The sequence below is a fragment of the Neomonachus schauinslandi genome, chromosome 8 (genome assembly GCF_002201575.2).
Source record: "Neomonachus schauinslandi chromosome 8, ASM220157v2, whole genome shotgun sequence".
In the NCBI taxonomy this organism is placed as follows: domain Eukaryota; kingdom Metazoa; phylum Chordata; class Mammalia; order Carnivora; family Phocidae; genus Neomonachus; species Neomonachus schauinslandi.
Genome location: NC_058410.1, coordinates 15,448,616 through 15,476,454, shown reverse-complemented (window position 1 = coordinate 15,476,454; position 27,839 = coordinate 15,448,616). Strand labels below are relative to the sequence as shown.

The window sequence follows — 27,839 nt, the reverse complement described above, 5'->3', positions numbered from 1 at the left end:
AGGAAGAGGAGGGGCCACGAGACAGCACTCTCTCTCCTGCCACGTGAGGACACAGTAAGAAGGTGGCGGTCTATGAACCGGAAGAAGGCCCTCACCGGGAACCCGGTCTGTACACGTGATCAGAACACGAAGATGCAGTGTAAGGGCTGCACGCGAGGGATTCGTACAAAGTACTCCATAAGCACAGAGGCACAGACCAGATGGGAAACCTGCCCAAGGACGTGACACTTGGGCTCATTAGGCAAAATGCAACCAGGGATGGTCCTGGCTCAAAGGTACCAAACGAATCAAATCATATCAACTTGAAAATCAGCTACAGATGGATCTATGATGGTGTGAAATTTAAAAAGACTCTAATTTTTATTCTGATTAACTGCAATGTATGCATTCTCCCAATGCACTGAGTTAAGGACTGAGAAGCCAGTAGTACTTTCATTATATCTAGTTCATATGAGATTTTTTTAAAAAACTGCCACAGAACTGACTTGTTCCAGGACTTTTCCCATTTGGGGACTGACTGGACTCCACCCCAGCGGTTCTCTGGGCTACTCAATCAGCCCTCCAATGGTGTCTCCACTGGAGGTGTCCCTCCTGGGTTAGCAGAGTGATGATGCAGTGGCACTTGGTCCAGGTTTCCCCTTCCTTAGCAGTTTGATTTTTGTCCTGCTGGTTGATTATTTCATTGTACTTCGTCTTCATTACTGATCCTGCTTGGACCTTTCTTATCTTCAACTCTGGCATTCCTGTTGACGTACCACTCATGTTGAGTAAGTTCTTGAAAGACATCCTTATCTTTATACTTCTCCTCTGAACAATACCTTCAAACCACCTTCATAATTGGTGACCATGATCTTGTTTCTCCTTTTCTGTAGTCTTGTCCACGAGGGACATGTGAAGGACACTTTGGACATCAGTATTACAGAACGATGATTTGAGGGAAGACAGGATGGGCTGGGGAAGCAGCTGGTTATCTTGGTTATTGCTCAGCCACTTTTACTCACTCAGGTAAGCACAGCAGGCTGAGGATCAGAAGAGCTAGAGAAGGTCTGCATCTGCTTGGTGGCAGTGACTTTATACCTCATCACACTGATCATGATTCCATCACGAGTCTCCATTCCAAGAGAAAAAGAGACATCCAAGAGCAGTAACTCAGTGCTCTCAAATTTGTCCCCAGTGAATGTGTCTCATCAACACTGATGTTTTTGTTTAGTCTGTTATTACAGAATTCTCACAAGATGCTTTATTTTCAAATTAGCTTTACTGAGGCATAATTTACGTAGGATAAAATGCAGCCATTCTAAGTACACAATTGGAAGACTTTTGACAAATGGATACCCTTGTAACTGCCCACACAACATTTCCATCACCCCCAAAAGTTCCCTTGTGCTCCTCTGGAAACTATAGTCCCATCCACTCACCCCCTCCCCAGCTCCAGGGAATCACTGATCTACTTTCTGTACCTATTGATTCGAATTACCTTTCTAGATCCCATAAATACAATAGCACATGTTTTTGTGTCTAGATTTTTTCACTTGGCATGATTCTGATATTCACCCATGTTGTGGCATGGGTCAGTAATTAACTTATTGTTGCTGAGTGGTATTCACTGTATGGATATGCCACAATTTGTTTATCCACTCACCTACTGATGGGCACCTGACTGCTTCCAGTTCTGGGCTATTATGAATAAAGCTTCTGTGAACATTTGTGTATGACAGCGTGAGGACATGTGTTTTCATTTCTCCTGGGTAAAATAGTTAGAGAAGTAGAATTGTTGACTCCTTTAGTAAGACAATGGTTAATTTTATGAAAAACTGCCAAGCTGTTGTACCAATTTATATTCCCACAAGTAATGAAGTTCCAGTTGCTCCACATCCTTATTAACACTTGGCATTAGTCTTTTAAATTTTAGCCATTCTAATGGGTGTGTAGTGGAATCACATTGTAGTTTTAATCACACTTCCTTGGTGAACAAGGATGTTGAACATCTTTTCATGCTCATTTGGCCATTTACATTATTTTCTTTTGTGAGGTGCCTGTTCAAATCTTTTGCCCATTTATATATATTTTTTATTTTTATTTTTAATTTTTATTTATTTACTTGAGAGAGAGCCAGCAAGAGAGTGACAGTGAGCAGGGGGAGGGGCAGAGGGAGAAGCAGGCTCCCCACTGAGCAGACAGCCCTACACTTGGATGCCGGGATCATGACCTGAGCCACAGGCAGCTGCTTAACCAACTGAACCACCCAGGTACCCCTCTTTTGCCCATTTAAAAAACTGGGCTGTCCTTTAAACATTGAGTAGAAAGAGTTCTTTGTATATGCTGGATAAGTCCTTTGTCGGGTATGTCTACTGAAAATGTTTCCTCCCAGCCTGTGGCTTGCCTTTTCATATTCTTAACAGTGTCTTTCAAAGAGCAGTTTTTTAGTTTTGATGAAGTTCAACTCATGAAGTTTATCCCCCAACATTCATGCTTTTTTTTTTGTCCTAAGAAATCTTTGCCTGGCTAAAGGTCATGAGGCTTTTCTCCTCTATTTTCTTTCTGAAGTTTTATAATTTTAGCTTTTATATTTAGGTCTCTGATCCATTTTATTATTCTTATTTTTAAAGATTTTATTTATTTATTTGAGAGAGAGAATGAGATAGAGCATGAGAGGGGGGAGGGTCAGAGGGAGAAGCAGACTCCCTGCTGAGCAGGGAGCCCGATGCGGGACTCGATCCAGGGACTCCAGGATCATGACCTGAGCCCAAGGCAGTCGCTTAACCAACTGAGCCACCCAGGTGCCCTCTCTAATCCATTTTAAAATGGTGTGAATTAAAGGATAGAGTTCAGCTATCCAATTGTTCCAGCACCATTTGTTGAAAATATTATCCCTTCGTTACTGAACTGATTTATATTTGTCAAAAATCAATTGCTTGGGCGCCTGGGTGGCTCAGTCGGTTAAGCATCTGCCTTCAGCTCAGGTCATGATCCCAGCGTCCTGGGATCAAGTCCCGCATCGGGCTCCCTGCTCAGCAGGGAGTCTGCTTCTCCCTTTTCCTCTGCCCCCACCCCTGCTGGTGCACTGTCTCTCTCAAATAAATACAATCTTTAAAAAAAATCAATGGCTTATATGTGTATTTCTCAACTCTCTTCTGTTCCACTAATCTATATGTCTGTTCTTATGCCATTATTCAAATATCTTGATTACTGCAGCTTGATTTACTTCAAGTCTTAAAATCAGATAATAAAAGTCCTACAATTTTGTCCTTTCTTCGAAACTGCTTTGGCTAGTTTAGGCCCCTTGCATTTACATTTTAAAATCAGCTTGTTACTTCTTTTTTTTTTAAGATTTTATTTATTTGAGACAGAGAGAATGAGATAGAGAGAGCATGAGAGGGGGGGAGGGTCAGAGGGAGAAGCAGACTCCCTGCTGAGCAGGGAGCCTGATGTGGGACTTGATCCAGGGACTCCAGGATCATGACCTGAGCCGAAGGCAGTCGCTTAACCAACTGAGCCACCCAGGCGCCCCTCAGCTTGTTACTTCTAAAATAAAAAAAGCTGGCTGAGATTTTGATAGGGATTGAGTTGAATCCACAGGTCAATTTCCAGAAGTAACATCTTTATAATATTGAGTCATCTGTTTTACAAACATGGTAGGTATATGTCTTCATTCATTTAGTTTCTTAGCCATGTTTTGTAGTTTTCAGGGTACAGATCTTATTTAAAAAAAAAATTTATTCCTGAGGGGTGCTAGGGTGGCTCAGTCATTAAGCGTCTGGTTTTGGTCCTGGGATTGGGCCCTGCGTCGGGGTCCCTGCTCAGTGGGAAACCTGCTTCTCCCTCTCCCTCTGCTGCTCCCCCCTGCTTGTGCTCTCTCTCTGTCAAATAAACATATAAAATCTTTTTAAAAAAAATTTATTCCTAAGGGGCACCTGGGTGGCTCAGTCGTTAAGCATCTGCCTTTAGCTCAGGTCATGTTCCCAGGGTTCTGGGATCAAGCCCTGCATCGGGCTCCCTGCTCAGCGGGAAGCCTGCTTCTCCCTCTCCCACTCCCCCTGCTTGTGTTCCCTCTCTCGCTCTCTCTCTGTCAAATAAATAAAAGCTTTAAAAAAAAAATAAAAAAAATAAAATGTATTCCTAAGTAATCTGACGTTTTGATGTTATTGTAAATGGTATTTCATAATTTTCATTTTCCAATTGTTCATTGGTAGTATAAAGAAAGCGAATTATTTTTTATATAGTGATCTTGGATTTTGCAGCCTTGATAAATTCACTAATTTATTCTAGTAGTTTTTTTTTTTTTTTTTCAAGATTTTGTCAGAGAAAGAGAGAGAGAGAGCGCACAAGCAGGGGGAGTGGGGGAGGGAGAAGCAGGCTTCCCGCCGAGCAGGGAGCCCGATGCGGGACTCGATCCCAGGACCCTGGGACCATGACCCAAGCTGAAGGCAGACGCCCAACTGACTAAGCCACCCAGGCGCCCCTGTAGTAGCTTTTCTGTAGATTCTTCAGGACATTCTACATATAAGATCCTGTCATCTGTGAATAAGTGCAATTTTACTTCTTCTCATAGGAGATGTTAAATCTTGGGGCTATAAATATAGCCACCCAGAGCGATTAGTGCCTTGTCTGGCTGGCACTGCATGGGGCTTTCTCCACGGGTCTAGGGTGCCAGAGACTGGGTTAGCATCTGATTCTCCCAACTGCTGACGTGTGAAGGTGGTTACACGTCAATCCTTTCATGGAGGGACTCAGTCTCAACCTGGCCTTGATACTGGAAGACAGGGGGTACTCAGCATACTACAAGTAGAGGGGGAGAAGCCTACGGAGCCCTTTTGTTCTCACTGATGTTTTTCTTATGTTTGCACTTGATCTTAGCCATGAATTAGCCGACCGTTTGGTTGTCAAGGTACTCCTCACTCAAGGTGTCCTCAGTTGTAGACTTGATGCCAATAATTCCATCTTGTATAGGGAGGAGAGACACAAAAACAGCCACCTTCCAGGTGAAAGATCAGATCATTTCTTTGGCATCAACCTTCTTGCCCAAGCCACGTGGCAGTGGCAGTTGGCTTACTGATGATTCAGAACATGAGACCAGTGATGCTTGCTGGCAGTTCTGGTGGTGGCAGGAAGCAGGGAATCTTTAAAGTAACAGCACTGTGAGGATGTTGGGGGTCATAGTGCTTACTAAGTAGGTTTCTAACATTTTCTCCACCTTTTTCAAAATCTGAAGTCTGTATTAGGCAGACTTCTAAGATGCCACCCAAAGGTCCTCGTCTACCCGCTTCCCTGGACTGTGTCTGGACCCAGTGACTTGTTTCTAACAAAAAGAATACAACGAGAGTGATAGGCTGTAATTGCTGTGATTAGGTTACAAGAGACTGTGAGTCCTGTCTTGGTAGTGCTCTGCCCCCATCTCTCACCTGCTCAGGCTGATGAAACAAGCTGCCACATTGGGAGGTGCTTGCTCCCCAGAGAAGACTATGGGGCAGGGAACTGAGGGAGGCCTCTGGTCAACAGCTTGTGAGGAACTGAGGCTTCAGCCCAACACCCTGAGAGAACTGAGTGTTGTCAACAACACATGGGTTAACTAGGAAGTTCACCATCCCAGCTGATCCCTGAGATTACTGCAGCCTTGAGAGAGACTCGGAGGCCCTGGTTAAGCTGGACCCGGGTTCCTGACGCATAGACTGTAAGGCAGTGTTTGACACAGTGCTGTTTTAAGCCAGTCGGTTTTGGAACAATTCGTTTCACAGTAATAGCTAACTAATACAATCAAAGGAGATCCCTCAACTCTGTAAAGCTTTTGGCATCCCTTTTAGAGCCTCTGGAACTTCAGCCCAATCCACAACCATGCAAGTCCAATGCTTTTCATGTCTGACCAGACACCTGGATTGTCAAATCATGTCTAGTTAGACATTTAGTCTCTAAAACCATTTTGGAATCCACTGAAACTTGAATCTTATAGTATCACTGATCAATCTTTTCATGTCAGCTAAAAGTGACATAGTTAAGGATGGGCCTCTTTCCCTGACTGCTGGCAATGACCTCTGCTCTCCTGTGCTGGAAGCTGCTCATACAGGCAGAGGTGGTGACAAGGTCAGTGAGAACTGTAGCTGGTACCACATAGGTCAATGACAACTAAGGTAACTTCGATGTTGTTATTCAAGGGGAAATGTCTGGCCTGGAGAAAAATACGTAGATACCAGAGCTGCCATAGCATTCCATAAGCCATGGTGGGCTACTGAAATTGTCAGTCATTTTTTTTTTTTTTTTAAGATTTTATTTATTTGTTTGAGAGAGAGGGCCTATGCGCACAAGCTGGGGGAGGGAGAGAGCCCGATGCAGGGCTTGATCCCACATCCCTGAGATCATGACCTAAGCCAAAATCAAGAGCTGGATGCTCAACCAACTGAGCCTCTCAGGCGCCCCGTAAGTCATTTATTTTTGATGAGGCATAGGATGAATGTGGGGAAGTGGTAGGAAATAAGATTGAAAAAGAGGAGAGAACACGAAGGTCCTTGTATAAGTTCAAGCAAAAACACTTGAACGTAACACTTGAGGCAATGACGGAAATTGGAGGTACTAACTTAGTGGGAGGGACTGAGAAAAGATAATCAGTTGATGTTAACATCAAGATAAATCAGATGCTGAAATTATCTGACAAGAATTTTAAAGCAGTCATTATAAAACTGCTTCAATAAGCACTATGAACATGCTTGAAACAAATGACCAAAAAAAAAAAAAAAAAAAACCCAAAAAAACCACCAAAGTCCCAGCAAAGAGATAGAAAGCATAAGAAGAATCATAGGAAAATTTTAGAACTGAAAGATACAATAAGCAAAATAAAAAACCCAATGATGGGCTCAGCAGCAGAATGAGGGTGATAAAGAAAAGAATCCATGAACTCAAAGACAAATCGATGGAAATTATCCCATATGAACAACACAGAGGCAACAGACTAGAAAACAGGTGAACAGAGCCTCACATATGTGTGGGAGTGTAAGAAAGGACGTGACGTTCACATTATCCCATCAGAAACCCAGCAGCCCGGAACTAGATGCCACAGCATTTTTTGGGTGCTGGAAGAGAATGGTCAGCCCAGAATCCTAGAGCTGGTGAAAATATCCTTCGGAAGGAAGGGGAAATCAAGAGAGTCTCAGAGAAAGGACAACTAGGAGAATCTGTTTCTACAGACTTATCCTAAAGGAATAACTAAAAAATGTTCTTGAAACAGGAAGGAATCAATAAAAGAAATCATGGAACATCATGAAGGAAAAAAGAATGACAGAAAGAATAAAAATATAGGTAAATACAATAGAATTTCCTTCTCCTGAGTCTTCTAAATTATATTTGATGGTTAAAGCAAAAATTGTAACAGTGATGGAGTTCTCGGTATCTGCAGAAGAACAGTTCACACAATTATATTGTAAATGGTGGAGGGTAAAGGGATGTAAAGGATAGCACATTTCTGTACTTGATTTAATCTGGTAAAATGTTAAAACCAGTAGACTGTGATAAGCTATGTATGTATAATACAATATCTAGGGCAACCACTAAATATCTATGCGAAGAGTTATACTAAAAATATACAGATAGATAAATCAAAATGGAATTCCAAAAAATGTTTAAGTAACGCACAGGAGGGCAGGGTTTGACACAGGTGACAACTTAGATGGATGGCAAGGGCATTATGCTCAACAAAAAAAGGTCAGTTTTAAAAGTCGCACACTGTATGACTGTATTTATAGAGCATTTTCAAAATGACAAAATTATGGAGATGGAGAATAGATTACTCATACCAGGGGTTAGGGATGGTGGGGAGCGGAGGGGGTGTCACCAGAAAGGGGCAGGTCAAGGAGATCTTTGTGGTGACAGAACAGCTCTGCATTCGACCATGTGGTTACGTGGACCTCAACGTAAGGAAAGGTCATAGAACTATGTGCACACATCATACAACATCCATTCTGTTTCCTACTCTCCTTCCCCACGTGGTTTATCTCCATCATGACCACCTCCACCCACTTCCATCATTCTCTTGATACCTAGGTCACTCTTCTCAATTTTGCTTCCATGCTTCTAAATGCTTCCGTGATGGTTCTCATTGGATGGCTTCCTGCCACTTACTCTCAACATATCTTAAATTTTGCTCCCCCACTCCCCTGGCCCCACCTGTCTGTGTTCTGCCATCTTCCTGCCTGTCACTCATGGGCAAACATCAGTCATCCTTGACTCTTCCCTGTCCCTGGCCTCCCATGAACCAATTGCTTGATTTGTCTTAGAGGATTCTTTCTTGAATTCATTTCTGTTCTCGCTGCCACGATCACAGTCCTGGGGCCCATGAACTCTTGGGTTCAAGTCTTGCTTGAGACTTGACAAGAGCTTGCTAAAGGAAGAGTAGGCCTCTAAACTCTCACTACTTTTACCTAGTCTGCAGAGCAAGTATCAGAATATTCTTTGATGCAATAAAGAAATGTAGTGAAAACTGTCTGTATCTAGGAGATGGGTAAGGGGAAATCCAGAGATCTGAATCAAAGTCAAACAAGATATTTCTCCAAAACCAGTTAAACACATTTACTCTTTCACATGGTCACACAAATTATCAGCAGAGATGTGTCTTTCTCAGTAAAACTGCAAAATACATACCTTAACTCTACGAGTAATGCTAAGGAACTGACAAGTTTTATCATAAAGTTGTTCCAGGTTTTCTCTGTCCCAGTAGAAATCGGGAGTGATCAAGAAGTCTGAACTCAAGTTTATACGGTGTCTTAAAAAAAAACCAAAAATTTTAACTTTTTTATCTTGAATTAAAAATCACAGTCCCTATTTTATTTATTTTTACAAAGTACTTTACGAAAACATTTGTTAATGCTGACCTTTGTAATACTTCTGAGAAATATATAAATAAAAAGATTTACATAAGAATTTCAAAATTTGCAACCAAATTAACTCAATCTTTAACGTTAATGTTATTTATGAAGTAGTTAGAAAAAAAAAAACCCTCTCATTTTGCTTTCAATTTCTGAGCTTTTTTCTGTTATCATTTACTTTGCAAGATACACACATTTTTTGATGGATAGGTAATCATATGACTTAAAAATAAAAAAGACAGAAAAGGTAAACTGACAAATCTCACTCCTATTCTTATTGCCATCTTCCCCTTTCTCCCACCCACGACACGGAACCACTGTTAGCTTACTCTCTATTCTTCCAGTGTTTGTGCAAACACTGGACAAGCACATACACACACACATTCTTAATTTCTACCTTTTTACGTAAGAGGCCTATGCTTTCTTTTAAAGGAAAATTTAAGGCACAGAAGTAACATATAAATAGTTGTTTACTATAACAAAGAAAGCCCTAGAGAAGAACTCAGGAAACGGTAGTTGGCCCTCTTACCCTAAAACACAACTCAAATCCTTTAGGCCCCATGAACACTTTATTATGTCCTTCCAGACCTGTTCTATGCATACATTCATGTGTGTGTGCACACACAAGTGTGGTATGCATACAGAGAGATAAAGATGAATATTCATTTTTGTTTGTTTACACAAATTGGATCATACCATACATAATTTGGACTTAATTTTTCACCCAATGTTGTAACTTGCCGTGTACCTATTCATAGATTTACCATGTTCCTTTTAATAACACACAAGCACTTTTATGGTAAAGAGAAGAAAACTTAGGATAAGAACAGTAAGACTGTATAGAAACTGTTCACAAACCTACATATATTTAGTCCTAACTTCTGAGTTTTGATAGGATTATCATCTGCCATATCAAATTCTGCTGGCATTACCAAAAGAGGATAGAGACTGTCTCCACCCCACTTCTTAGAGAGCTCAAGGCTTCAGATGAGCTGAGGAACGCATAGGTGAAGAAATCCTGGGCCACTTCTCTCCAGGCCAATCCCTAAGGGGAATGTGGAACAACTCTCAAACTCTTGACGGCGATCCCTAGCAGCTCGTGCCATGTACTTGGAGGGACAAGACACTGAGCGATGCTGCGTGGTGAGAAGCACGCCAAGATTCAGGATGTTTCATCCCATAAATCCTGGGCAAACTGCAAAAATGGAATAAACTGAACACCTTCTCAGAAACTTCTTTAAAATGATGCACTGATGTCCTTCGTCAGTCTTAAGACACCGTTCCTTCCCATCTCTGAGAACGGACGGCATCTTTAAAACGGATGAGGTCTTACAGGTCGGCTGTGACTTAGCGGTCATTGCCCTAACTTCCCTCTTGCTTTCCTTTTCTGTACACCCTAGCGGGAATGTGACGGAATCCACACCCAATAAAGCTAAAGGAGTTATTTCAGTGTAAGAGGTTAATCCTGGGATAAAAAAGCACTGTCGCAGCATCTGTCACAGCTGCGGCATCTTACGGCGTATCTCAGAGTTGACACACGGTACAGAACGTTTCTGTAGCACTTGCTTCTATTTAGCAATATCATGCAATAATATATACATATTATTTTAATATATATATTATTTAATTCCAATATATATAAAATATATATATTATTTTAATTCCAATGTAGTTTATAGTGTTATATTAGTTATACTAGGTGTACGATACGGAGATTCGTCAATTCGATACATTGCTCAGTGCTCGTCATGATAAGTGTACTCTTAATCCCCTTCTCCTATTTCTACAACCACCCCCCGCAACCATCTGCATCTGTTCTCTATAGTTAAGAGTCTGTTTTTTGGTTCGTCTCTTTTCCCTTTCTTCATTTGTTTTGTTTCTTAAATTCCACATACGAGTAGAAATCATATGGTATTGGTCTTTCTCTGACTGGCTTATTTTGCTTAGCATTATAGTCTCCAGATGCAATGAGATATTTTTACTGAGAATTCCCACTACCCAAATTCTGGAATATATCTTTCTACCCACAAAGAACATCTACTGGGCTTCTTTACATAGACTTAATGTAGATTAATTGTGATGTCTGGGCACATGCAGAATTTCTTGCGGGGCAGTCCTAATAGAGTCCAAGTGCCTCTAATGGGTAAGAGCCCCCCCCGGCTTAACATCTGTGAGGTGAAAGTGGGTGCACTTCCCATCAGGGCACACGCTTGCTTTTCACTATACACGTACAGGAATGTCTTCTTCAGACTGTTACACACATACATCAATTTTATTTACAGAGAAAATTCTACCTCAGGGCAAAGAGTTCACCCATTTTCTGCATAACTTCTTCATGAGATAGTTTCACTTTCTTCCCAGCTTTTAAAGCCTATTTGGGAGGGAAAAAAAATACACACATACATACATACGTCCATACAAACATATCTCCAACAAGTGACAGGACCATATAAAGCACATTCTAGAGCAGATGTAAATACATCTCTTGGTTGATGTCTCTCAGTCATTTCTCTTTGAAATTTCAACATCTTATTAGGTAGAAATTGTATATTCCCTTGTTCCATTTCCCTTCTCAATAGCATTTTCTAGGATCTACATTCCTAATCTCTTACTGAAAAAGCAGGGCCTCTTTTTCCAAGTATAACTCCGTCATTCTTTCACAGTAAAAACAAAATTACAGTAAACCTGAGTTTTGGTGTACTCTGATATAACTTAATATGTACTTTTCAAGCCACTATTTGTCTCATAATTCAGCAAAATACTTTTCAATCAAGAAGACTGGTCATAATCCTCTTCCTTAGAGAGGAAATAGCTCGCTTTTTAAAAAAGGATAGTTATGTTAAAAATATTACACCACCAGAAGAAAGTAATTAGAATTCTAAGTTTTCAAAAGTAAAAAAATACATATATCTAAAATTTTTAATTTTAGATATAATGAATGTTCTGTTTTTGCTTAAATTCAGTGTAGCTTTTCTAGCATTTATTACTACTTTTTTGCACTCCTAAGTATATTGTTAGGGTGGGAAAATAGTATTTTTCCCAAATAGAAATCAATCCTTGAAAACAAGCATAAAATTACTATAATTACCTCTGGAATTGACTGAATAGACTCAACAAATTTATCCAGTGATGCCTCCCAAATAGCCAGTTTCACTGGGGGAAAAAAATGAGTAACAATGAACATTTTTTCATCATCATATTCATGTTTACACAGAATGCATAATTAATTGCCTGGTACCTTCACCACCATTTCAACAAGAGTTTAAGAAGCAAATGTGCTAACAATGTGCAAGTGTAACTTGAGAATAGTTCATTATCATTATCAAGGATAGCACTAAAGTGAAAAAGAGGGAGGAAGCCCTGCTGGCAGACCAAAGCACTATTTGGTAGAATTCCTGATTTTCTGATGTTGCATCTCAGAAACCCAGAGAGGATAAGGTACACCCTGAAGGGAAGCGTGGCTCTGTGGACGGGGCAGGAACCAGGCCTTCCCCGCCTTCCCTCCTACTCCTTACTCTCCTCAGGGCTGTGTGTCAAGCTCACGAGTCCCCGAAGCCTCCTGGAGTGGTGTGGACAAGGCCACGTCAGCCGCAGCTGAGTGTAGGGGAGGGCCATACAATTCTTAGAGAACGTCTGCAGTTTTATTCAGTGCATGGATCTCTGACCCATCACTGGGAGGAACCGGTGTGCGCCTCTCCCCAGAGGCCTGCGCCCAGTCACGCTGGGCTTTCTCTGCCTGGATTAGAGACAACCCGAGAGCCACCACCACGCAGAAGAGGAGAGGAAAACAAAGGGAATAACGATAGTACAAAAAATATTTTTGGAGAGGGTAAGCTTTATCCATACAGTTAATAAAGAATGAATAGTTTCAGCACAGACAACTCTACTTTATTCTCTGTATGTTTTTTTCTCTTGGAAAGAAAAGAAATGTTAAGGCTTTGCTGAGTAATCTGTGAAAACATGCCTAAATCTTTACTGAATGCTTAAACTTCCCCGATGAAATGAAAACTATGTAACACTTTTCTCTGATAAGTAGCATTAACTTACCTGAAAGGCAAAGAGCATTCGAGAAAGCAAATTTCTCTAGAATGGCGTCATCTATATCCAGCTCTGAATTTAATCTGATTTCCCCTCTGTGAAGTTTCGACTGTCCCCTGTGAAAAGGAAAAAAAAACTATCTTCTAAATCTTAAAAAGTACTTTATTTTTTCTTCAAAAATTTTTTTTCTTTTATATATTTATATATTTCTAGAAGTAGTCACCTTACACTCTTTCTAAAGGTCATTTTGGCAATTTGTACCAAGAGTCTTATAAATGTTCTTATACCCTTTGATCTGAGTACTTCCACTTTTAGGAATTTATCCTAAGGAAATAATCAAAGATGCAAAGAAAGATCTGTGTAGGAAAACGTTTTTATGGTCAAATGTTTAACAGTAAAAAATCAGGAAAGAAACTAAATGTTCAGTAGGAGAATGGTTTATTTACAGGAAATCCACACAGCAAAAATGAACAGGCGTGTTTTGATAATTTGTAGAAAGGAAAAATGACCACAATAAATTGCTAACGATCAAATGCTGAATATAAAGCTATCGACACAGTGTCTAGATATCCAAAGTCACACTGACACGGTGGGAGCGGGGAGGGAGGTGGGGAAGTGGTGAAACAGTGAGGGGCACGTGTGAGGGCTTTGGGAGGACTGGGGGACAGGGAAAGGGCGGGAACTTGGGAACATAAATGTTACAGGCAAATAGGAAACATATAGGGTAAACCGTCACAGAAGATGTGAGGCAAGAGATGGGCAAAGCGGTGGACCCAATGGGAGGCAGTGAGGCAGAATGTGCTGACAACCTCAGGCGGAAGGAAAAAGAAAAGACAAGACAGAGCAGAGGCGACAGGATGCTTTAATGAAGGAGCCTGGCCGACACCACAGAGTCGCCTGAGGCAGCCAACAGCTGGGACCCCCGGCAGGACTCATGGAACAGCCACGGCGGTGGCGCTGTGATGGGCTTTCTGGTGAAACCAAACATGGGCTCTGGGGTCCAAAGAGACCCCAGTTGGGCACTTTACTCCTCCACAGACTATAAGATAATGAGCGTGCGTGCGTGCATGCATGTCTGTGGGTGCCTTGGAACAGTGTGATCTGGAAACAGAGCACAGAAGGGAAGTTCATGGGAAGCATAACCACAAGGCCAAGTGCTTAATAAGAAAATTAATAAAATTTTTTTTTTTAATAGAGCAGAAATTCTCATAGTTTGGTTATAGGACCCATTTCTTTTTCTTTTTTTTTTTTTTTTAAGATTTTATTTATTTATTTGACAGAGAGAGTTAGCAAGAGCAGGAACACGAGCCCGATGTGGGGCTCAATCCCAGGACCCTGGGATCATGACCTGAGCGGAAGGCAGACGCTCAACAGACTGAGCCACCCAGGCGCCCCGAAAATTAATAATATTCTATTAGCTCTTCCTCTGTTGTGTCTCTCAGGTTCACATCCTCCCTTTCAAGTGCATCTACTCGGCCCAGGCCCTCACTCACTGGTCAGGTGCCCTTAGGGAGGACGAAACATCTCTGAACCTTGTTCGAAAGCTGGTTCACGCCATTTGTAGGGCTTTTTGTCAGGACTAAATGAAAGGCTGCCTGGAGAGCACCTAGAACAGTGCCTGGCCCAGGGCAAGTAGTTTATCTCTGTTGCCTGTTATTACTTAGCTCTGACCCCATCTTGCCTTTCTACAGCTGGTGTCACTTCCAAATTCTCCTAAAGCTCTGCTTTCATCACTTCCTGAATACAAACAATTCTTTTTCCGTATTCCACTAGACAGGTAACTCCCCAGGGAAAAAGGCCTTTCTATCCTGTTCGCACTGCCATCTCTCTTCATTTTCCCCTGCTTGCTGAGACAAGAAAACCAGCTGGGATGCTGCCCACCCACACACCTTCCCTGGGAATGCTATGTAAGGCCCCCACTTCCTACAGGCTCCCCCACTTCTACCAGTGGGTTCTCCTAGATCACACCCTCACCCATACTAAAAATCAACAGGGGAAAAATGGACTTACTTATGAGAAACCTTTACTAGAGTAACTTGCTAGGTTCATTCTGATGAAGGCAGATCATTTTACTGATTCAGGCTCCTTAGGACACTTAGCATTTTGGGGTTATACTATCTATTTATTTTAATTTATGGGTAGCCTGACAAGTTGAAATAATTATGTTTACCTACTAATATTTATTATATTGTTTAGGCTTTAGATTTGTACCAGTAACTTTGTCTTAAAATTAGTCTCCAGGTGCATAAGCTGTTTACCGCCTCCACTGCTTGATGCCCTTTTTGTAAACTTGATAAAATGCTGCTTACTCTGTTTTTACGTAGTTAAGCTCTTCATTTTCCCAGTGCACCAGGGCAATTTCGTAGGGCTGGATTTCATGCTTTTCTAAGACTTGCATCACATGCTTCATCTAGAAGAGAAGTAAGAAAACCCAGAATTATACGGACTCTCTCAGTATAGAACTATGGTACAGGGTTAACGCTTGTAACATTTTTCATTACATTTGAGGACGTTTCTCCTGCTTAGTTTTAAATTAGCAATACTCGTGCCTCGGAGAAACCTCACCGGCTACGATCCTGTCACTGTGCAAAGCTCTTCTGTTTAGTTTTTAAGGAAAAGGCAAATTCTTTGTGATATTAAACTCACCAGGAGAATATATAGTTTTTATATTTAGAAAACACAGATTAGCATAAAGAAGAAAATAAAATTATCCTATTCTACAACCCAAAGAAAACCAACTAGTAACATTATGGTTTGCAGCCTTTAAATCTTTTAAAAAAATATGTAAGTTACAAAACTGTAAAAATTTAAACGATATCAAGGTATAAAAAGCGACAATCTCTGTTCTCCTGAATTCTTTTTTTTTTAAAGATTTTATTTATTTGAGAGAGAGAGAGTGCACACGCATGCAAGCACACAAGTGGTGGGGAGGGCACAGGGGGAGAGAGAAGCAGACTCCCTGCTGAGCACGGATCCTGGAACTCCAGGATCCTGATCTGAGCAAGGCAGATGCTTAACCGACTGAGCCACGCAGGTGCCCCAAAATACAATCATTTTAGAAGACAGAAGTGCTAGGATAAATATCACATAATACAGAGCAAGTAAGTTGTGGATTATCTGTTAATTTATCTTCTAGTGGCTCAGATTATTGAGTGATAGTTAATACTTTTTTTCTCAGAAAACTAAATTTTTACACTTTTATACTTTATGTATACTTACAGTTTTGTCTTTCACATTCCAGAACACAGCAGCTCCTTCTCTGATTTAAAAGAATAAAAGAACCAACTAAGTTAATGCTGGAAGTATATTCTTTAGGGCTATACATAAAGTCATGCTTAGGTAACTTCTAGAATATATCCAGAAGGCAATTTTTAAAAATGTGATTTATTACTTATTTGCCATTATGGTTCCTAGATGGAGTTGCTAAAACAAGAGCTATTATTGAACTCTTGATAAAACCTGAGCTCCCCCAAATTCACGATTTCTCACATGGCTTGCAGAATAAATATAATTGTAATACTATATAACTTCACGTATCTAGACTGTTTCATACCTGGTTCAATTCTGATGTACAGAATAAGGAAAATTTTGGGACCCGTCTTAGCTCTCATTAGGCAGATTCTGCTATAGGAAAAGAATAAAGGATCATGCTTTTAATAGTTGTGGAATAAAGAGACGGAGATAAATTAAAGCCAAAGACGGCTAAAAGCACCCATGGAATAATGCCGCCCATCCTTACAGTGCTTGGAGCAGTACGATGAAGACAGAGGAGGCCTCTGAATGACATGTTTGACATGTTGAGCTTTTTTTTTGGTGGCAAATTAGAAACAAAACAAAACAAAACAAAAAAACAGAGAGGAAAGAGAAGTTATGGCTCTGGGTTATTGCACTGGAGGAAGGAAAGGTAAAAATTCGGTGGTCCCCATCATTCAAGCCTTTCTTAAGCACGGTGCTTATTAGCATATGTGTGGGTCAGCACTTTGCATGGGATACAAAGGTGAGTATGGCCTAGTTCCTATCCTGGAGGAACTCCTGATTTAGAAAAGACTGACAGACAGACCTCCAATTGCGGGTAGAGTGGTGAGTGCTTGGAGAGTTACGCAGAATGTCCTCTAGGATGTCCGTGGGAGGCCCCGGTCCCACGTAGGGCTAAGCCAAAAGAGAAAACAGGAGGTGGCAACAGGGCAGAGGGAACGCCCTGGGCTCAGGGAGAAGGTGTGAGGGAGCACGGCTGCATCTCGGAATAGACAGCTAGTTGTCTGCAAGGCTGTGGATGTGAGCAAGCAGTAGGCGATCAGGCCAGAGAGGCAGGGACAAGGAGTTTGGTCAAGTTCCACGGAATTTTAAGCAGGAGAGTGTAGGGATCAGAAGCACCCGCTGAACACTGCTGCTGTCTGTGACAGGGAAAGAGACTGGCAGCGGGTGAGAAGAGAGGCAGGGGGACCAGGCAGCTGGCTGTGGCAACCCACCCGTGTAGGGTCTAGGAGGTGGATGGGATTAGTATCTAAAGCCACAGCAAGAGGGCTATTCCTTCAGAGTATCACTTGTGGGCAGATGGGAGGTCTTGGGATCATGCCCCTCTCCCTTCAGGAAGGTGGGCTTTGCGGCGTGGCACTCGGAGGCCATGTGGGCTACAGAGCCCTTGAAACGTGCCCAGTCCACGCTGAGTGATGCTGGCAATGGAAACCACGCAGCGAGTTTCAAAGACTCAGTGTGAAAAGAACAGTGGAAAAATCTAATTAATTACTGACTGATTGAATGTTGAAATGATAGCACTGTGGATATGTTGGGTTAAATAAAACACATTATTAAAATTCATTTCAGGTGACATATATTATTATTGGCGTTTAAAATTAAACCTTTTTAACTTTTAAAAATGTGGCTACTAGAATATGTATTATTACATATGAGGCATGCATTGTATTTCTACTGGATGGTGTTCATCTAAAGGCCCTCGGAAATCCAAATTCCTCAAATCCAAAGAGGGCACTATTCTACTTGGGCCACATGTTGAACTCTTGGTTATCTCCAAAGTTATGTCGAAAGGAAGGTAAGGCATTGACAGGAACCAAGCTGGAGCTTCCAGTTATCATCAACCATAAGCACTGTTATCACAAAGATTTTATCAAAGTTTGGGTTCTTACAGACACTCCGTGTGTTTCTGTTCTGTCATAGAACAATCCCACGACTGTGGGCAATTCCCTTAATCTCTCTCACCCTGAGTTTCCCCAGCTGCAAAATGGGAATAATAGGGCTCCTCAAGAGCTGTGAGGACAAGATGAAATTATTTTAAGTGGTTTCTATTATCATAACCATTCTCACTCAGCTACTCAGGAGTATTTGGTGTTAAAACAACCTTTAACGAAAAGGAGTAAGTATATGTGACTCAGGGTTCCAGTCTGATGTCTCTGGAGAGGTAAGGTGGTCTAAAACTAAAGCAAAAGAGTTACAAAAGGAGAAAAAAAGGAAGAAAAGACAGCAGGGTGGTAGCATGAGTCTGGTAGGGAGCCCTGAGGATGAATGGAAAATAGGATGCTTTACATACTCTCAGGAAACAAAAATCCAGATTTATAAATAAAGGCAAGCCATGGAAAAATTATTTGTTTTAAAAATTATTTGTTTTATCAGGATTTACCAGAAAATTCCTAAAACTGACAAAGTCTCCTACATCAAGTAAGAATCAAAGGAGAAATTTAAATCATAAGTAAACTTTGGACATATTTACTATTAAGGGAGGAGGTACACCTTCAAGTTTAAGGAACATGTTATCTGGACAGCAACATGCAGAAGAATGGAACTGGACCACTTTCTTCCACCATACACATAAATAAATTCAAAACGGGTGGAAGACCTAAATGTGAGACAGGAAACCATCAAAATCCTAGAGGAGAACACAGGCAGCAACCTCTTTGACTTAGGCTGTAGTAACTTCTTACTAGACATATCACTGGAGGCAAGGGCAACAAAAGCAAAAAAGAACCACTGGGACTTCATCAAGATAAAAAGCTTCTGCACAGTGAAGGAAACAATCAACAAAACTAAAAGGCAGCCTATGGAGTAGGAGAAGATATCTGCAAATGACGTATCAGATAAAGGGTTAGTATCCAAAATCTATGAAAAACTTACCAAACTCAACACCCAAAAAACAAATAATTCCGGTTAAGAAATGGGCAGAAGACATGAAAAGACACTTCTCCAAAGAACACACACAGATGGCTAACAGGCACATGAAAGGATGCTCAACATCACTCAGCATCAGAGAAATACAAATCAAAATCATGATGAGGTACCACCTCACACGTGTCAGAATGGATAAAATTAGCAACACATAAAACAACAGATGTTGGCGAGGATGCGGAGAAAGGGGAACCATCTTGTTGGTGGGAATGCAAACTGGTACAGTCACTCTGGAAAACTGTATAAAGTTTTCTCAAAAAGTTGAGAACAGAACTACCCTATGATCCAGCAACTACACTACTAGGTATTTACCCAAAGGCCACAAAAATACAGATCCGAAGGGCCACATGCACCCCGATACATATAACAGCAGTATCAATAATAGCCAAACTATGGAAAGAGCCCAGAGGTCCACCGACAGATGAATGGATAAAGAAGTGGTGTATATATAGAATGGAATATTACTCAGCCATCAAAAGAATGAAATCTTGCCATTTGCATCAACGTGGATGGAGCATTACATTAAGTGAAATAAGTCAGTCAAAGAAGGACAAATACTGTATGATCTCACTCACATGTGGAATTTAAGAAACAAAACAGATGAACATATGGGAAGGGGGGGAAAAGAGAGAGAGAGATGGAAACAAACCATATGTGACTCTTAACAATAGAGAACAAACAGAGGGTTGATGGGAGGTGGGTGAGGGGATGGGCTAGATGGGTGATGTGTATTAAGGAGGGCACTTGTTATGATGAGCACTGGGTGTTATATATATATAAGTGAGGAATCACCAAATTCTACTCCTAAAACCAGTATCACACTATATGTTATTAATTAGAATTTAAATAAAAATTTGAGAAAGAAAAAAATTACAATGTAGAAAAGGTGCAAAATGCAGAAAGATAAAAATAAACCATCTGTGGTTCTACCCTTGGAGAGAGAAAAAAAAAAAGACCACCTTATCTGACCACAGTCCCATTTCCCAGTAGGGTTGCTATCTTGTCTTACCTGAAGAAGAATATTGTTCCAGGATCACCTTCTTTAGCAGAGTGTTCCACACCCATCACCAAAATATTTGCTGCATCTGTGATTTAAAATAAAGGCATGAAAAGCTACCATCATAAAGTGACTCCAGGTTTACAAGTCACCTATGAACTTTTAATAATATCCTTATGATCATTCCTTCATATACCATTAAGTGCTCTGTAACATTCTGTCGTGTTTAGGTTTCTGAAAGCATTTAACATATGAAAATGAAAAGACTGTAAGAAATTACTTTCACAAAACACTGGAATACCTGGGACACTATTATTGGTACTATTTAAAACCACGCACTGAGGGCGCCTGGGTGGCTCAGATGGTTAAGCGTCTGCCTTCGGCTCAGGTCATGATCCCAGGGTCCTGGGATCGAGTCCCGCATCGGGCTCCCTGCTAGGCAGGGAGCCTGCTTCTCCCTCTGCTTCTGCTTCTCTCTCTCTCTCTCTCTGACTCTTACGAATAAATAAATAAAACATTTAAAAAAAAAAAAAAAAAAAAACCACGCACTGACACTCATTTTCATTCAGTAATCACCAGTCCAGTTAATAATGATTAAAGTCTTAGTTTTAATACAACTAAGATTCAAGAATTAAACTCTCTACAAAATTCTCTTCCTTTAAATATCATTTTGCTAACATAATTTTAATATTCTCAAACTTGTCATTTTGATGAATTTTAAACTATATATAGTGTGAGACAATAGAAAATATACAGAAACAAAGATATTGACCATTTCAAAACATATCTGAGTTCAAAGCTATTCATGAGAAACAACACTGTAGTCACCTATAACTATTTAAATATTTGTAACCTTTTACATATTATTAAATATATATTAATATACATATATTCATCAGTAAGTAGTTGCTTATATATTAGCATAGTGAGTATTTGTTGTAAGTATAAAATATTCTGTAACATAAATTAAAATATACATGGGGGCGCCTGGGTGGCTCAATCGTTAAGCGTCTGCCTTCGGCTCAGGTCATGATCCCAGGGTCCTGGGATCGAGTTCTGCATCAGGCTCCCTGCTCAGCGGGAAGCCTGCTTCTCCCTCTCCCGCTCCCCCTGCTTGTGTTCCCTCTCTTGCTGTGTCTTTCTCTCAAATAAATAAAATCTTTAAAAAAAAAAATTATAAATATACACGAATATGGGGCGCCTGGGTGGCTCAGTTGGTTAAGCGACTGCCTTCGGCTCAGGTCATGATCCTGGAGTCCTGGGATCGAGTCCCGCATCGGGCTCCCGGCTCAGCGGGGAGCCTGCCTCTCCCTCTGACCCTCTCCTCTCTCATGCTGTTTCTCTCTCGCGCTCTAATAAATAAATAAATAAAAAATCTTAAAAAAAAATAAATAAATATACACGAATATGTCAACTAACAAATATATTAATGTTAATATGCAAAACCTAAAATTACCTAAACCTAAAATTAGGACCAACAAAATTTCAGAGTTCCTAGTAGAGGCTGGGGAATGGGGCGTTCAGATAAAAACCAAATCCTACACTACCTTTTTGGGGTGAGCTCTAACTTCCCTAAGCACGACATCCTACAGAGAGCAAAGTTCACCTACGCAGCCAAGAGCAACATAAATGACATGGAAAAGACCCAGGGCAGTGGGCCTGGCACTAGAAGCTAGCCAGGCTGTAATGCACAGGGTCACCCTGCTGACAGCCTTTGAAATCAGACAAGGATACACCTGGAAAATTTATTGTCTTCATGGTTCTGGACATAGCTCTGTTTTTCTCAGTCAATTATGCTTGTTTCTACCATCAAATAGCACAAAGAGTCTGTTCCGATCACCAAGGCTGAAAGAGCACAATGACATTTCAAGTGTTTCTTATGGGGTCAATGACTCTCTGAAAAATTTTCTATGTAGCACGGAGGTTTTCAACCTGCTATTTTTGCTACTTTGTGGTAAATTCATGAATCTCCATCACAGTGTTCCAAGTTACTTAATCTTTAATATAAAATAGGCTATTTTTTTCAAGAATCCTTCCTGATACTATCCTAAAATCCTGTTAAGTTTATTTTAATTCTTTTTCGACACTCCTTATATTTCTCTTTTCGTTAATTTTGTTAGTTTTAAAGTATTGGATTGTACTGGTAAATTTTCTATAAAGGCTCTCCCTGCATTTCTTTCTTTCTTTTTTTTTTTTTAAAGATTTTATTTATTTATTTGACAGAGAGAGACACAGTGAGAGAGGGAACACAAGCAGGGGGAATGGGAGAGGGAGAAGCAGGCTTCCCGTCGAGCAGGGAGCCCGATGTGGGGCTCGATCCCAGGACCCTGGGATCACGACCTGAGCCGAAGGCAGACGCTTAACGACTGAGCCACGTGGGTGCCCCTCTCCCTGCATTTCTATTAATTGCATGGTTCTTCTGTAACACTAAAACAACTTTTTAATGCAACAGAAATGAAGTGTCACAGCCTTTGATCATCCCAAGTCACAGTGATCCTACAAATAAAGCTTAATAAACCATACTGATTTTAATCTGAGAGCTAAGTTCTCTGTAAATACATTTTAATTTCTTATCTTTGCCATTTGTATAAGAAGACTCAACATCATTTTTGTGATACAATCCTTTATTTTTTTTTAAAGATTGATTTTAGAGAGAGAGCGCACACATGAGAGCGTGCGGTGGGTGGGGGCGTACAGAGGTAGAGGGAGAGAGTCCCAAGCAGACTCCCCATTGAGCCCGGAGTCCAATACGGGGCTCGATCTCACGACCCTGATCATGACCTGAGCGGAAACCAAGAGCTGGATGCTTAACCAAGTGTGCCACCCAGGTGCCCCTGATATAATCTTTTAAGTAGAAAATGGAAGGTAAACAAATGCATATTTAAGGCATATCATAGGAAAATTATTTTCTAATATATTTTACCATACTTGGCCCCAGGTTCAAGAAGATGTACCTCTAGGCAAGCTTGTTACTTCAACATATCCATAGGAGGCCAGATCTTGAGAGAGAGTCCCGAGATGATATTCATCTGCAGTTGCAAACGCTGTGCAGTGCATCAGGTCCTGTTTTGGCGAGATTAGCATGACATGGGTTACCAAGAGGTTAAAATGTCTGATGGCTATCACCTTCCAGGACTCCATATTGCAAAGCAAGCTCTTGAGAGTTTTCATTAAACGTCTCAAAGATTCATACAAGGGATATGATAAGGGTGAAGAGAAAGAAGGAACAGGGAGATGGATTTCAGCCCAATCTGTGAAAGGACTTTCTCCTATCACCCACCAAAAAGATGTAATGGGCTATCCAGAAAAGAGAGCTGCTCTCCGAGTGGTGGTGTTGCAAGCGCAGATCGAACAAAAGATACGGAGAGGATTAAGGCATCATATGGCCCTGGGTGGAATGATATTTACAGTCTCTCCAAACCTGCGTTTCCATGACTTTTTCACAGCAATATTATTATTTGAGGCCATTTGATAATATGTCACTAGCCCTGTACCGCAGAGATTACTTTAAGCCTACAAAGGAAGTACAGAACTTTTACTCCGGTTACTACTCAACAAAAAGTGTGTTTATCTGAGGATGTGTCTGGGTTTCGTTTGTGCATGGAGTCTCGTCTGTGTACACACGTGTCCATCTGTGCTGTGTGTTCGCGTGTGTGTGCGCAGCACACGGACGGTAAGGAACATGGCACAGCACAGTGCTCTTTCGTCACACTGTCAGTCCCAACCCATCAGTGAGGCCCGCTACCGATTTACTTGGCCCAAACCAGCTTTTAGAAAGAATTAAATACAGCAAAATAGAAAATATTATAGTACATCATTCACAGTACAGGTAAATGTTATTTCATGAAGTTTTTTTTTGTCACCTATGCATGTCTAAGTCCATATAATGTAAAATATATATATATATATATTTTAAAGATTTTATTTATTTATTTGACAGAGAGAGACATAGCAAGAGCAGGAACACAAGCAGGGGAGTGGGAGAGGGAGAAGCAGGCCTCCCGTGGAGCAGGGAGCCCGACGTGGGACTCGATCCCAGGACCCTGGGATCATGACCTGAGCCGAAGGCAGACGCTTAACGACTGAGCCACCCAGGCGCCCGTAAAATATATTTCTTACTAGGGGATGAAGTCCATTGAGTTCAAAGCTACTGGTGAAGGCTTCTTGAGTTCAGTGCAGAATCTGAATGGTTTTTAAGAAAAAAATCAGAATGACAAAATACCTTATAGGATTGTTGTGAAGTTTAAACAAGCAGATGAATGTCAATTGCTCAGAATCATGGCTAGCACAAATGGTCAATATTTGTGAGATTATAATTATTACTATTGCACGTACGGGTATGTTTAAACCATGAAAATTTATGAGAGGTGAAAAAGTTTATCAAGTAATTTACATCTGAATTTTCATATGTTCATAATTAATATTTCCAATCAGAACGTGGGTCATTCTATGCTTATTTGATACATATGCTGCTTTGGCCCACCACCAGTTAAAAGAGCTTTATGAGTCACTGGATCAAAATTTACTCCTAGGAGTTACTCATCTCAACACTAAACCCTTTCCCTTTCTGTTACATTCCTAGTACAAAGTTTCAGAAAAGTCATATATTATATATTAATTCCTTCCCCTCTCCCACATTTGTTATCTAACTCCTGGCCCTATCTCAGGAATTGGCCTAACTCTGCTTTGCCTTTTCCTTAAATCGGTTATGCCGTTTTTTGTTTTTTTTTTTTAAAGATTTTTTTTAATTTATTTATTTGACAGAGACAGAGACAGCGAGAGCAGGAACACAAGCAGGGGGAGTGGGAGAGGGAGAAGCAGGCTTCCTGCTGAGCCGGGAGCCCGATGTGGGACTCGATCCAATGACCTGAGCCGAAGGCAGTCGCTTAACCAACTGAGCCACCCAGGCGCCCTCGGTTATGCCGTTTTAATGTGTGGTTTAAAAAGTAGCAGAGGAATAAACAGAGGACCTGAGGATACACACAAACTGAAAAACCTAAAATCAATCCAATATCCATTCATCAGCAAAATGATTTTAACTTAATTAGAAAAGAAAAAAAAAAAGGAAAGTCAGACCAACAGCAATTGCTGTTGAATGTGAGGATAAATGAATGCAGGACACCTTTTGCAGGTAGGTATCTGACAAGCTGATTCCCAGAGTCACTCTGAAGGTAAGAACATGCTGATGTACAAATCACATGGATCCATACAGCCAGAGTACAGATAGTATAGTTACAGAGGAATCAATTACGTGCTTAAGGTTTAGAATGCTAGCACTGTCTGTTCTTTTAAGGGTCCATGGAGTTAGAAAGAGCTGACAGGACATGTGATTAAGCTGGATGAAAGAGAGGAATCCTGGTAACGGGCATCAGGTATGGCCACAGTGGGCAGGCTTCGGTCTGCAGGAGACCCAACAAATTTACTGAAGCTTGCCAAGCAAAATCACAGTATATTAGTTTGCATGTGAGAATTATTTCTGTGATTACTAGAGTTGACATGCTTAGTCTGGGCCGGATGGAGAAGAGCAGGAAGCACAAAAAAGATAAGAGATGAGGAGAGGGGTGCCTGGGCGGCTCAGTTGGTTAAGCGTCCTACTCTTGATCTCAGCTCAGGTCTTGATCTCAGCATTGTGAGTTCAAGCCCCGCACTGGGCTCTAGGCTGAGTGTGGAGCCTACTTAAAAAAATTAAAAAAAAGGGGCGCCTGGGTGGCTCAGTCGTTAAGCGTCTGCCTTCGGCTCAGGTCATGATCCCAGGGTGCTGGGATCGAGCCCCGCATCGGGCTCCCTGCTCTGCAGGGAGCCTGCTTCTCCCTCTCCCACTCCCCCTGCTTGTGTTCCCTCTCTCGCTGTGTCTCTCTCTGTCAAATAAATAAATAAAATCTTTAAAAAAAAAAAAAAAAATGGGGGGCACCTGGGTGGTTCAGTTGGTGAAGCGTCTGCCTTCGGGTGAGGTCATGATCCCAGGGTCCTGGGATCGAGACCCCAAATAGGGCTCCTTGCTCGGTGGGGGGCCTGCTTCTCCCTCGCCCTTTGCCTGCCGCTCTCCCTGCTTGTGCTCTTGCTCTCTGTCAAGTTAATAAGTAAAAGCTTAAAAAAAAAAAAAAAAGGCCCCTTTAAAAAAAATTTAAAAAAAAAGAGATGAGGCGATAAGGGGGCCCCAGTCCAAGAACCAGTCCAGTGAATGATCTTTCCATAACTGTACCAAAAGTGCCGGAGGCCAACTGTCTCTAGAATCAGAATTGTAAACTCCAATTCAAAAGGTGACCCAACTAGTCTTTTTAAGATTTGAATTCATCATCAACAACAAATTGAGATTTCACACAAAACCCAGATTTCCACCAACTTTTGATCAAGATCTGGCAATGATCAACGAAGGTGGAGGACGGGGTCCCAGTTCTCCAGTGCACCCAGGCCCTCCCACTCCCTGCTGTCTCTTGCCTGCTTCACCATCATCTGTTACGGACCAGACTCGTCCGTGCTAAGAAGGTATACTACTCTGCATTCTCAAGGATGGGACAAGGCAAGGCACTCAGTCACTACTTCCATGAGAAAATATATTGAGTCCCAAAGAGATTAAAAATTAATCTTGAGGGGCGCCTGGGGGGCTTAGTCGTTACGCGTCTGCCTTCGGCTCGGGTCATGGTCCCAGGGTCCTGGGATCGAACCCCACATTGGGCTCCCTGCTCCTCGGGAAGGCTGCTTCTCCCTCTCCCACTCCCCCTGCTTGTGTTCCCTCTCTCTCTGTGTCTCTCTCTGTCAAATAAATAAATAAAATCTTAAAAAAAAAAAAAATCTTAAAACACAATCTGTTTTTACTTAGCCATTCCAAGGATTTTTGCAGACTTTCTGAAGATTGTCACCTTTCCCTCTCTCACTGTCTCATGTTTGGTTTGGCTCACAGTTCTGGCCAGGGTCACACAGCTTATCTGGCTTGCCACACCACTTTCTGTATCCTCCTTGTGCATCTCGGATCTCAGTCTCTCTTTAACTAATGGCTTCTTCTATTAATAAATGATTCACAAAGTTCTTCAGTTTGATTTGTTAGATCTTTTTTTTAGCTTTATATCCTTTATGTTTCAAGACTGTACTCAAATCCATTTGGTAAAGGGAAAGAGAGGCCCATGGAGTGTGTTGTGTTCACATTTTTTTCCCCCGTTAATGATATTGTTACATTGTGAGAAGCTTTTGTTTTTATACATGTCTTTTTCTGGGTTTTTATAATGAATCACATATCTATATGTAGAGAGAGCAAATTTCAGGATTTAGGATAGGGATCAACAACTCATTCTTAAATAAACGAATTATTGTGCCAAATTAACCTAAAATAGTTACTGGATTTAACACCTAAGTTTAGGCCTTTCTATTTTAAAATGTTAAAAAAACAAAAACAAAACCCTAAAACCCAAAGCCAAAAAAGCCACGGTGTTTCAATATGTGTTTCATCTTCCTGGCCACAGAAAACATGTTCCAGCAGATGGGGCTAGAAATCTATATAGGATTCTTGTTTTAGCGCATCACACACTCTGATGGAACACTTTTCTTGAAAAAGAAAGTTTATTTTTATTCACATTCTAGTACTGAAGAAAATTAATGCATTACTGTAATGTTGCTTCTATATTGCGGAAAGAAAAATGCATGCCTTCCCTGTTATGTATAGACTGCAGATAAAAGTTAGAAAACACAAATACATTTTACATTACCAGTATGATGCTTTGCCTTTCAAATTTCTGACCACCTCCCGTGGTGAGAAAGCCTTTTGTATACACAGTACACATAGG

General features: G+C 41.1%; 1 protein-coding gene and 1 non-coding gene across 2 annotated transcripts in view; both read right to left on the bottom strand.

Annotated features, from left to right (window-relative positions):
• The window catches only part of RMND1 (required for meiotic nuclear division 1 homolog), a 42,511-nt gene that overhangs the window by 7,428 nt on the left and 7,244 nt on the right, over nt 1–27,839 (bottom strand). The window contains exons 3-10 of the mRNA XM_021693399.1: nt 23,016–23,124; nt 20,074–20,149; nt 16,107–16,146; nt 15,197–15,297; nt 12,897–13,003; nt 11,938–12,002; nt 11,144–11,220; nt 8,626–8,746 (exon numbers count right to left, since the gene is read on the bottom strand). Coding sequence (XP_021549074.1) covers nt 8,626–8,746; nt 11,144–11,220; nt 11,938–12,002; nt 12,897–13,003; nt 15,197–15,297; nt 16,107–16,146; nt 20,074–20,149; nt 23,016–23,124 — 696 coding nt within the window. The remainder of the gene's footprint in view (nt 1–8,625; nt 8,747–11,143; nt 11,221–11,937; nt 12,003–12,896; nt 13,004–15,196; nt 15,298–16,106; nt 16,147–20,073; nt 20,150–23,015; nt 23,125–27,839) is intronic.
• LOC123325541 lies at nt 15,344–15,481 on the bottom strand. The gene has a single exon (XR_006540485.1). It is a non-coding gene; the product is annotated as a U4 spliceosomal RNA (small nuclear RNA).